Genomic DNA, 12,911 nt, shown 5'->3' with positions numbered 1-12,911 from the left:
AATAATACTACTGCTTATACCTAGGATTTTGTGTCCCTTCACCTCAGTTAAGGAGCTGGTGTTGGCTAAGTGGGAATGAGACACTAAGGTGCTATTTTGGGAGGATGGATCAATCCAAATACTCAAACAATGTTCCAAGTCTTATGGCATGAGACTTGGAACAAAGGGTCTCCAGTATTTTAAAAAAAAAAAAAAAAAAAAAGGTTAAAATGTACTAAATAATATACAGTACTGAATGTTAAGATGCTAATTAGGGAATACTGATGACAATTAAGCTTGCCTTCTTAAGAATTTACAGTGGTTGCTATGTGGTGATGTCAGGGTCAAAGACTCTTCAAAACCCATCCTGGTAAAGGCAAACTGATACTAGTCCTAACACTAGTCTCACGGGCCTAACACATTTCCCAGTCAAAACAAAAGTAGACCCAAATGCTTCCAGTTTTTGGAGCAGTCACAGGCGTTAAACATACGTTATAGTACACAGCAGGCAGCTCAGGAAAGCCTGTGAGTGTACCTCCTAAAGAGCAAAGTGTGCACTGGTGATTGGTATCTTTTATCTTTCCTTACTTGGTATCTTTCCAAAGTCCTAAAAACTATTTCATATTAAAACAAGATGATTACAATTCACTTCAGTGCAGACTAAGGAATAAAAGCACTCAACTGGAAACAATAAAATTAATTAGCTCTGCCCACAGCTCTAAATGACCACTCTTTAAAAACATTCCTCATAGAATTCTTAAAAACTGGGGTTGAAGTAATGTCCTGACTCTTCTGGACTTCTGCCTTGACTCAAATGATACAAAAGCAGACCCAAATGCTGAGGGATGGGCTTTGCTCAGGGGTCTCTATGGAGCACAGTAAGCAAGGCTGGAGCAAATTACTTCAAAAGCACAGATGGTTTCTGAAGCTTACTTTGATTGGGCAAGAACACCAATCACCTCTGCGTACAAATCGGCAATGACATGGACGTTCCCAGTATTGGTTCCTGAATATCTAAAACAACAGAACAAACATGGTGTCTTATTAAATGTTTTCACTTGATACACTTAAACCTTCTTATCAGCAAGCCAGGTGTGGTGGTGCACACTTGGATTCCCAGGACCTGGGAAGCAAAAGCAGGAAGATGACAAGCAGTGTGAGGCTAACATGAGCAACATAGTGAGTTCCAGTTCAACCTGGGCTACAGAGTGAAAACCTGTTGCCAAAGAAAAGTAAAAAACAAAACAAAGCCAGAAAGAAGAAAAGTTCTGTAATAGCGTCACTGAACACTTACTTACAGGATAAAAAAAACAGTATGAATTTTCTCTATACATTTTAATTTTCCATGAAATTTAATCTGATTCTTACAAATCAAATCCATGGGGCTATAAATTATTTTTACAAACTTTTTTCAATTCTCAGGAAGGACTAAGAATAATTGGGAGACAACTGCTTTGTACTCATTATGGAATTCAAACTTGAGATCCAAGCATGGTAATGCATGTTTGTCATTTGAGCATCAGGGAGGCCAAGACAAAAAGGACTGAGAGTTCAAGACCAGTCTAGTCTAGAAGTGATGAGGAGAGATTTCAAACCCTACTTAAATAGCCTGAATCTGGACTGTGGAAAAAAGCAACAACCTGAAGTTAGTTAATACTTACCCTTCCTTGTGCTTAAAGTGCTTAAAAGCTAGGTTTAGAACCTCGTGAACTAAGGGGTCGGGCACAGGGTGAACAGGAATCTGGAATTTAAAGAAAAACATCATGTCAGGAAGATGTAAGTAACACAGTAGGCTTTTATGAATAGTCTCATCAATTCAATACTATCAATAATCTATTCCTAAGGCAATACACACTTTTTTTTTTTTTTAAGTAATGAAGAAGGAAAATGCACAAGCGGCTATTTCACACCTGACAGGAAAACATTAAGTCTGAGAAAAGCAAGTTGGAAAGATTATGTAAGTAAGCCTTCCTTCACACTGGTGGGGTGTGGCACTTTCCACAGAGCGTGTAATCAAGTGAAGGGATCGCAGCACATTACCCACAAGTGGCACAGTGAGGTGCAGGTGACAGACAACAGATTAATGCCCTCTCTTCTGGTGCTGTCTACTGCCAGGTATGAGCATCTCTTTCTGGAGGATTTCACCCTGATCAAGGTGTGAAAGCCTCTGGATCAGGAGGAAGACACTAGCCGTTATTACTGGAGACAGGGCATCATTTCAAAGATGGAGCAGCATAAAGAGGTCTGACTAAGTTGCTGTTGTTAGCTGACAGGAATTCTCCCATGTATTCACCTTCCCATAATGCAATGCCTCTACATGTCCAAAATCCTGTTCTTTTAAGCTACAAGTTAGTATTCTCTGTGAAGATGGTATACAAACCTTTGGGTCTAACCTTTCTTTCCACATGTATTCTTTTCTTGTAAAGGCCTCCTTTTGCAGATATAGTACATTCTTTGACCTGTCAATCATTCTTTTGTCAATTTAATTTGTAAGTCCCTAGTTATTAAAGATACAACAGAACAAAACACCTTCTCTGTTTGGGAAAAAAAAATTATCTGTATTCTTTTTTAGTTGTGTGTGGGGGTATGTGCATGTGAGTGTAGGTGCCCATGGAAGTCAGCAGTGTTGGGTTCCCTGGAGCTGGAGTTATAGGTACCAGTGACCTTCCCAACATGAGTGCTAGGGATCAAACTTGAGTCCTCTCCATTTCTTCAGACCACTCTCCCATGTTTCCATAGTAAGTAACAATTACATGCATAAGTAAATAATAGTAGTTAGATCTCACTGGCTGATCTTCGTAGCCAATTATTGGTGAAGAAGTACTAGATGATAAAAATCAGTACCATTATTTTAAAACCAAGTTCAAATTTTCAAAAAAAATTACTGAAATTCATATAAAATGTTTTTGAAATTAAGAAGCTATTATAAAAAATTTAGCAGAATAGTAAGGAAGGAGGCCAGCAAAGGAATGAACTTGAAATCCATGTAATTAGATTCAAATTATAGTTGGCAAATTCAGCAGTAGGCTCACATATAAACAAACATTTAAAACCAAACACAGCCGGGCAGGCAGAGGCAGGCAGATCTTTCTGTGAGTTCGAGGCCAGCCTGGTCTACAGAGTGAGTTCTAGGACAGGCTCCAAAACAATACAGAGAAACCCTCGAAAAACAACAACAAAAACAAACAACCCACCACCACCACCACCAACAACAACAAAAACCCAATAAACAAAGCCAGCCACAAAGGCATCAATGCTAACAGTGTATCTTACAGACTCATTGACCTAAGGTCCAATGTGAAGAGAAACAAAACCACAGAGGAAGCTTTAGCTTTGATAATGCCTATATACCAGAATTCCATTACTAAGGTGAACTTGAATGATGACGTCCACATTAAGTGCATAGATAGGCCCCTTACCACTTTCTATATATTCTAAGACTTCTCAGAACTACAAGGCCACGGGCTGCTGTGGCAGAGCTATATACAACTGGTTGGGAGGTACCATAGGGAAGTGGATGGAATCTCAGGTGAGGGTCCAATGACACTCCCCAACACCTCCTTCTATGAGGAGATGCCAATAGTCTACAGATGCAAGTTTAAGTCGCTCTTGCAAATTACCACTGCTGTCCAATGAAGAGACCACAATGCTGGCAGGATGGCACTAAGTGACATCACTGATACCTGAGTTTGTCTTTTACTTACTTGATAAACTTGAATCCCCACTTCCTCTACAGTTTATACCCATTCTCTCCAGCCCCGAGAGGACGCACTTTTGGAGTCACTCTGTCCACTCACCCTTTCTATCTTTCTCTAAAGTTACCATCTAGAAATGCAATGCAGATGAAGGGATGAGTATAGGCTGGACACACTGGAAGCTAAGTCAAGGAAAGGGATGTGAGAGGCCAAACCTCTTGGAGGCAGATGGCATGGATCTGTTACTCCCCCAGACCAATGTCAACAGCATCTAGCAGAGCATCCAGGGGAACAATGAGATCTTTGGAATCACTGTTCTGTCCTGTAAGTCTCGGCTGGTCAGGCCACTAACCCCATCATGTAACCTGAGCAGACATCTGCCACAAGGTGATGTCAAACCTCAAGCACACAAAACTGCTTGAATGAGCAGTTCAACTCCCAGAATGCAATTCACCACTCATAATGCTCATCATGCAGGTCAGGCCCAGATGGCTGTGACCTCAAAATAATGTGACCCTACCTTCTGAGTGACTTGACTGTGGAGAAGGGATACATCATGTGGTAAACTGTGCTCTGGTTTTCCCACACTGGCTTCAACACGGTGATGTCTGCTGTGAAATGTAAGGTGCCTTAAACCTATGACTTCTTCCAAATACTCCGTATTCACTCTAGAGATTCCTGAGTTCCATCATCTCAGCTAGGATAGCACCTGGTCACTCAGAGTGCACTATTACCCTACGTTAAGACCACCATGAACGACATTTTCAGTATGCCTACTGAAGTGGCGTCTCACAATTTTGTAAACATCATTTACTCCACTTATACAACAGGCTTACAAGGTAGGTATTTGCCCTCTATTTTATACATGAGGGAAATGAATTTCTGGGGTTGGTTTCTCTCTAGACTATTCTATGTCTCCTTTCTAAAATTAAAAAAAAAATGTATTTAAACAATGAAACAAATGAGAATACAATACCTGGTCTACTTAGACTTACAGTTAGAAAATAAAGATAGACTCTGGAAGAACAGATAGAGATTGCACTAAAATTTATGGCAGGAGACTACAATGCTAAGACTTTTTTCTTCCAGAACTGAGCCATCTCTAACTCCTTATTTCAAGACTGAAAACAACTTTTGTGGTAAGCTATGTAAAATTAAGTTTATATTTTGTTATATTGTGTTAAATCTTTCCACTTACGATGTTATATGCACATTATTTTTTACCATATTCTATGTATGTATACTTTTCTTGTATTCAAGACATTTTGTATATTGATACAATTTGGGATATTTATCTTGCTGCCCTTTATAGTTCTACCTCTTGTCTTGACATTTCTACTCTAACTCTATTTTAGGGATTTATATGTATGTATATGTATATAGTTATATTGTTTAAGTATTTGTTCCTGCTTTACTCAGGGAAGTTTTAATCAGTTTTTAAGCTAAGTTCCTGAGTATTACAGATTATCTTCAAGCATGTTTCCTGTACCTATGAGATTAGTCAGATATAGATGCTTAATCTTCAATCACTTCATAGACATGCAGAACATGGCATTTAAATGTTTTAATAGTAGTACTCCGTTGACATGAGACACTGTTGCTCCTGACAGCACCATGCACTTTCCCGAAAATATGTTGGACACTGTTGTTGCTCTGGCTGGAGTTCATTCTTGCCTCAGCTAATGGCCTGTTGGGCAAAGAATTGCCCCCACCTTGACCACTGATTTGGACATGCAGTCCTATGTGCTTGCAGGAGACAAATATAGAAGACTGCTGGACCTTGCCAAGTCAGGGTAAGACAGCCATTCTACCTCCCTGCTGTTGTGTGGTCTGTCAAGTTCTCTTGGCCTTAGCCAAAACTGGGTGTACCAACGTTCCTGTGAGACCTAGGGTGACTGTCCAGGTGGCTTGCTGTTTCTGTCCTTGCTGCACCTTTTGGAAGATGTCCATCTGCACTTCCTGTCTACTCTAGTATCGTTATTTTCCTTCTCAGGTCTTGATGAGGTTGAAGATTAAATTATCATAACTATTATTCTCTCTTCCTAGTTAGATATATTAGGTACTAGACTTACGTTTTCCAGCTTAGGACAACTCTATTGTAAACTCCGTTATGCCTTCACCCTAGGACTAGAAATGTAGGTCATTTTGTTCTCGATTTTCCTTTTCTTAGAGCACACTTGTTATTCACTGTTTTGTATATAGTTTTGTATCAAGCCTAAATCTTTTCTTTAGACTAAAAGGGGAATTGTAATGAGACAGTCCTTCTGTGGCACTTACCACGCCCATTGGGGGTGGAGCCATGGGCGGAAGTGACCTGTGGAAGTAAGTCGGAGGAAGAGCCAGGAAAAGCTCTCTTGCTGGCATGACTCGGACGGAGAGCATCGGGTGGAATTTCCTGGTGTTCATCTGTCTAGGTTGTAAGTTATTTCTCCCTGAATAAACATTTGTTTGGCCTATTTGTTTTTCCTGATCCTTATTTAACCGCAATAAACTTTAGCTGAATAGCAAAAAAAAAAAAAAAAAAAAAAAAAAAAAAAAAACAGACTCTATTAGCTGAGCTCTGAAAGAACTTTACCTGTGTGGGTAATATTCTCCAGTTTTTCACGTGTAATGGATGCTGTGGCGTTAGTAGCAGTTTTTGTTCTACTGAAACATTCCAAAAGGGTGGATGCAGTGCACACCACACAATACCCACAGTTTATTCCAGGGGCCACCTAACGAAATTTTATCTTCTTATCGAATCTTATCACAAGATCACACTGAGACAGGGATGCTGGTGAGTCACTGGTACTCACTCCTCACAGGAACATACGATGCAGAACACAGGAGAGCAAAACCTTCCCCAGCACAACAAGCCACATGCCTTGAGCCTTCCACAGGTGAAAACCCCTCCAAACAGGGTTTCTCACCCTACTCATTGCCTCAAAGTCTCAGTGAACAATGAAAACTCAGTATAAAACCCAAAGCATCCCAAAGTCCTTCAGTAGCTGCGTGTTGGGGAAACATGATTCTGTGGAGCACCCTCAAGCTCCTGACTACAATACTAAAGCCTACAGCTGGCCTTAGACACACACTGCTCTTCTGAATGTATGTGTTCATGGAGCTTGGGTGTGAAAGTTGGGTTGTGTCTAGATTATTTTTAATGAATGTTATTGTGTGGTGTGTGTGTTTGATGTGTGTGTGTAGGTGCCCGTGTGTGAGTGTGGGGGCCTGAGACTGAGACAGCTTTCTCAAGCACTTTCCTAGTGTACTTGTTGAGACAGGTTCATCACTGACTTGAATGAATCAATTCTACCAGATTGGCAAGGCCAACCAATCTCTCCTGTCTTATAGACCCAGTGAGGGGGTTGTAGGTTCTAGCCCCATACTCAGTTTTTAGATGAATACCAGGTCCTCATGGTTACACAGCAGGCGATTTACCCAATGAGCTATCTACCCAGCCCCCCATCATGCTTTTTAATATTTTTTTTAATCTTAAGTTAGTTTTGTTCCCATAGTGAACCATTGCTATTTAATTTCATTTTTAAATTAACTTGTGTTTTATACCAACTTGTTATGATTAAAACATTAATTTGAAAAGATACTGGCCATTTTCACAGTGCTGATTTTTTTTAAATAAAAATAGTAACTTTTCATGATTAAAAGGCAAGCTTGCAAATTTAAAAACAAAAGAACTATGAAACAGTCGTCACCCCCATCATTACAACTAAGGGCTTTTCTGTACCACGAAGACAGCAGACAGCACTGCTTGGGGATCTCCAATCCACCAAGTACTACTGAATTCAGTTCCCATGATGCAACAAAAGTATCCTATGCCCATCCTTCTACACAGAGGACAAAGGGCTAATGGAAAACAACTTAGCCTGAGTCCCCAGCAAACAAGGCAGACAGCTGGGATATTAGTATGCGCCTTGGCCACCTCCCAACAATGACAATAATCAGCTGCCACCAAGATTACAGAATCCTTCATGCATGGGGTAGAGTTCAAAACGTGGGCAGTAGTGAACATATAACTGTTATCCAGGGACAGATAATTTATACTACAAGGTCAAAGACTAAGTCATGTGAGTAGATTACTCTTCAACACTGAGCCCTGTCTAGCGGTACTCTAGTACCCCAAGAACTAGTGATGACATAACAGAATCCAAGTCTAACAGGGATCTGTTATGCAGGACAGAAGCAAAAGCTCTAATAAGTTCAAGATATGGTAAGTCAATTACTCTGGGATCTATGAAGTTCTATGCCATTCTGACACAAGGAAATTAGAAACTTCTATTGACTTTTACTTCATTTGCTACAGGTTTAGAGAAACTAATTTAAAAAAAACAAAAACAACCCCCCCTTTTTTTTTTTTTTTTGGTGGAGAAGAGTCGCTACAAAGGGTTTCAGAAGTAGTGTGAGCGACTCCCTTTTCTGGGACTGGGGACATCTGAACTCTGGCACCAGGTGATAGTAAAGGATGAGAGGAGGGAGCTGCTGAGAGAAACAATGTGGCATCAGAAACAGAGTCATTATCAGAGGGGCCACATTGTCTCATACCGGAGTCCCTGCAAGCTATGAGTCAGCAAGGCCTTGTGCAGTGATCTTGAGAAACTGAGGTGACTAGTAAAACTTCTAAAAGGCCTGTGTTTCTTGGGTGTTGGGGCTGTCCTGTGTCAGAAGAGCTGTGTGGCTTATAGAAGAGCTGTGTGGTTTATAGAGGCTGAGACAGGAGGCTTGCAACTCCGAGAAAAGGAAGGGAGAGGGTACCCCCACCCCAAGTATATACCACAGGTTGCTGGTGGTTTGGAACTTTGAAGCCAGTGCAAGTACAGGTGACATTTTAGTTGGAAAAACAAAACCAAACTACAACAAGACAAGAACCAAGCGGAGAGTGGCGTGAGATGCTAAGGAGAAAAAACTACAGTGGGTAGGATCACACTGGTGGGGAGGCTGCACTTCCTCAGCCTAGAAGGAGGAAACCCAGGAAACTTCACCAAGAGAAGACTGCATGGTCACTGCCCTACTCATCTAAGCCCAGGGTTGTGCCAAACGTGCACTATAGAGGGAGTAGGAATAGTGCACACCACTGCAGACCCACAGAAGTCAGCACAGAAGTGAAACTGACCATCAGCCACGGGGGGACAGTCCAGTTACCACAGCCCTGTCAGCCACAGGGGGACAGTCCAGCTCACCACAGCCCTGTCAGCCACAGGGGGACAGTCCAGTTCACCACAGCCCTGTCAGTCACAGAGGGACAGTCCAGTCACCACAGCCCTGTCAGCCATAGAGGGACAGTCCAGTCACTACAGCCTTGTCAGCCACAGGGGGACAGTCCAGTCACCACAGCCCTGTCAGTCACAGGGGGACAGTCCAGTTCACCCGTGCCTGTCAGTCATAGGGGGACAGTCCAGTTCACCCGTGCCTGTCAGTCATAGGGGGACAGTCCAGTTCACCCGTGCCTGTCAGTCATAGGGGGACAGTCCAGTTCACCTGTGCCTGTTAGTCACAGGTGGCGTCCTGGCCACACTCAGAAATCAGAAAAACCAAATCTGGTCTATTAGCACAGTCACAGTCACACAGAGGAAATGTGATTCCCAGGTCTACTAAAACAACAACAGTATTAAAAACAAACACTTTACAAAGTGTCTAAGGTGACTTTGACTGATGATGAACTCATTCATCTCTTTTACGTATTTGTTATGCTATTTATTTTCAGATTCCAGGCTCTCAAATAACTGCCTCTTTACACAATGTAAAAACAAACACAAAGGGTAAATAATCCTATAATCCAAGTATATATTATGTTAATTAAATCAAAGTAGACTGCAAATTACATCTCATCCAAAGTAACAAAAAAAATCATAAGCAAAATATGCAAAATGTGGTTTTTTTTTTAATTTTCTAATTTTCTTCTCTAACCACAGTCAATAGCTAGAAATACATGGATTATCCTTTACTAACATATAATGTCTTCAAGACTACAAACTTAAAAAAAGACAACTTTCTCCAGATGCAGGGAGGGAGGACAAGACCAGGCGGCAGAAACACATAGAGACAGCTGACCTGAACAAGGAGGAGCTAACAGGTCCCCCAAACTGATAGCTGGGAATCCAGCATGGGACTGACTCAGACCCCCTGAACACGGGTCTCAGTTAGAAGGCCTGGGCAGTCTAAGAGACCTCAGACAGTGGAACCAGGATGTATCCGTGGTGCACAAAAAGACCTTGCATGGACATCCCCCATGGAGGGATACTCCCTTAACCTAGAGACAGGAGAGAAGGCCTAGTCTCTACTCCAAGTGACTTGACAGAGTTAGATGACCCCTCTTGGAGGGCATCACCCTACATGTGGAGTGTGGGGGGGGGATGGGAGAGGAAAGTGTGAGGGTAGGAGGGGAAGAGGGAGGGAGAGGGAACTGGGATCAATATGTAAAATAAAAATAAAAAAAAGAATATTGGCACGCACACCTTTATTAATTTTCAACAGATGATATATATGGCATTACTTATATCTTTACTCCCACGTCATGAAAATTAAGTGGGAGCAGGAAGGGATTAAGTAGCGGAATGAGGGGCAGACGGTATTTGCAGCTAAGTACTGCTTCTTGAACAGCATGTGAAGGTAAAGAGAACAGAGACAGACAGGTACAGAGCACGAAAGCCCCAGGCAATGGGGAGACATGGGATTAAGTTAAATGATCTGGTTACTGCCTGGACTTGAATCTGAGATAATATCCTAAATGTGAAGCCAGAAGGTGCAGGAGGCAGTGGGGGATTTGGCTTTTGAGATGTGAAGGCACTTACCTGCTTTAGAACTTCAACCAAAACTAAACAAAAAATGAAGTCTACGGCCAGGTCCCGCCGCTCCAGGAGATAATCTCTCTCACGATGCTGTTCGTCTCTGAAACGAGAACCCAACAGGAGAACTGCATGGAGGCTGCAGGTTCCAAACTGGCTACTGTGCAGAGGCCGGTCAGCGCTGTTTACTGCATTCTTCCTTAGCTAGAGTGAGCATGAGTGAGAGCAGGTGTATGTGTGTGTGTGTGTGTGGGGGGGTACTCAACACCAACTGTGATGAGGACTTTGCTTCAAAAAAAAAAAAAAAAAAAAAAAAAAACCACTGCATTTTTAGACAATGGCTATTTACACATAGAAATAAGCTCAGTAGAAGAAGTGGCAAGAGAAAAGTACTACAATTTTCATCTAGAAAACCTAGTAGGACTTCACACTAGGGCTGTGTGTGTGTGTGTGTGTGTGTGTGTGTATGTAATTAAGCAAAAGTGCTAACTTTTCTAGATGAAAACACAATATGGGGTAACTTTCTCACACATCTAAGGTGAAACTTTACATGGAACACATATAAAGTATAATACTAAGCCACCAGCAATCACCCAAATGCACATGTTCTACAGAACCAAAGATCCTTTGGGAAATTTACAGGCAGATGACAGGATCTTTGGGTCCCAATTCTTACGTTCTTACTGTATTGCAATGCTTCACTTTACAAACATACAAGCTGGGCCTTCTCCTTATCTCTGACTGTCTTTGCAAGCTCCACACTGAATTCTGGGATGGCTCTCCTGAGATTTCTTTCTGACTGTCCTGGTGATGGATACCCCAAGCCCACATCTCATGCAATAGATGATTGAAGTTTATTCATGGCTGGCCTTCATTCTTATGAATGACCACACATAGGCATAAACTCAACCTACACTGTTTCTAACTAAAGTAATCCATGTTCAGCAGCCAAGTGACACAATCTTGCTTGATAACACTGTCACACCTGCAGGTGTCTCAGGTCCAGGGAAACTGGAGTTAATTAAGCCACTTACCCCTTAGATTTTGTGCTAGACCTAGGCCTGTACTCGTAAGATTCATCTTCAGTTCCGTTCTGGCGTCTGTACCAGTCAAACAAGGTTCGGAGTAAGGAAGGGAGACAGTGCTCGGCTACGGAGCTCATGGAGCTAATCAACTGAAATGCAAGACAGAGCCAAATATAAAAACAGAAAACAGCATGGGGCGGCAACTGCCCAACTCCACCGGCCACCACCAGTAGAAAGATGAGATTCTAGCCCCTTCCTGTCTCCCTCTTTACTTCTTAGTCTTCACAAGCTACTGTGTCTTCAAGGGCAGGTTGCAACAGGATCAAGTGACCATGGGCTACAATCTCATACCATGAACCAAAACAAGCCTTTCTTCCATCCATGTTATCCCGGGTACTTTGTCACAGCACAGAAAACAGAGTAACACCAAACTCAAAGTGAATGCCATCGATTTCTTTCTTGTATAAACCAAACTTTCCTACACTAGCTATAAAGAGTAGCCCCCTGGTCATGTTTATCAAGGATTCCAAGGCATTTCTATATCCGATTCAACCCACTGCCTCAAAAGTTAACATTTTAAACCAGCATGTAGTCAATCACGCTCCATGAAACATTGTCAATTTACCTAAGCAAGCTGCAGAATAGTCAAAAGCTTGTTCAGCCCTGTGATCATAGGAAGAGTCTTTTAATTTAGAAAATTGATATCTCTAAAAACCAAATCAATTCCCTGGTGTTTCATGATCTTTACATACTTCAAAATACAGGATTATTCAGGAAAAGAGAAAGAATGGCATAGTTTACTTAATTCCATTCCCTCTTTTTCATTATTTAAGTCCTGTAAGCTTCTTCATGATTTTAACTTCCTTTGGCCTCCATTTATTATAGATTGCTATAATTGGATGTGCTTTGTAATACTGGAAATTGTTGTCATAACAAGTTCTTAATTCTATTGTTCCATTGTTTAAAAAATTACATTTTACTAAAATGAGTAGTGTGGCTCAAACAAAACTTCATTTAGTGTCTAAGAAAGAGGAATAAACCATCGCCTGTTCTGCGAAACATATAATAAAGCAATTCATATCACACATAGCATTTTTCCCATTAGCAAACCATTTAGCACTCATTTGTGGATTTTGATGACCATTTTACATTAAACAACAAACAAAAAAAGACACAGAAAATTTCCTGAAAATGGCATTGAGTTAGAGTTCAAACCCTGATTATGCACTCGCTGATGAAGCCAGATGCTAATGTTCTCATTACTTCTGTAGTACAGGAAGCTTTGGAAAGGACTGAGTAACTAGGAGTTACCTTCCTGTATGTTTCTTTGTAGACCAGTGCCTACACCGAGGGCATGTGGGAAGCTGGCTCTTAGAGAACAAGCTTCAAACACTGGTGCTCTGTGAACCCTCTCTTGGTGATGAAGACTTAGA

At 41.5% G+C, this 12,911-nt stretch overlaps 1 protein-coding gene across 7 annotated transcripts in view; it reads right to left on the bottom strand.

Annotated features, from left to right (window-relative positions):
• Fryl (FRY like transcription coactivator) overlaps positions 1-12,911 on the bottom strand; it is a 228,747-nt gene that overhangs the window by 92,775 nt on the left and 123,061 nt on the right. For all 7 annotated transcript variants that reach the window (XM_051198380.1, XM_051198377.1, XM_051198379.1 and 4 more), the window contains 4 exons: positions 11,488-11,627; positions 10,460-10,556; positions 1,641-1,720; positions 913-993 (listed from right to left, as the gene is read on the bottom strand). In XM_051198380.1, coding sequence (XP_051054337.1) covers positions 913-993; positions 1,641-1,720; positions 10,460-10,556; positions 11,488-11,627 — 398 coding nt within the window. The remainder of the gene's footprint in view (positions 1-912; positions 994-1,640; positions 1,721-10,459; positions 10,557-11,487; positions 11,628-12,911) is intronic.

The sequence above is a fragment of the Phodopus roborovskii genome, unplaced genomic scaffold (assembly GCF_943737965.1).
Source record: "Phodopus roborovskii unplaced genomic scaffold, PHOROB, whole genome shotgun sequence".
Lineage (NCBI taxonomy): Eukaryota > Metazoa > Chordata > Mammalia > Rodentia > Cricetidae > Phodopus > Phodopus roborovskii.
Note: the sequence above shows the minus strand (reverse complement) of the source record. Positions and strands in the feature narration are given on the sequence as shown.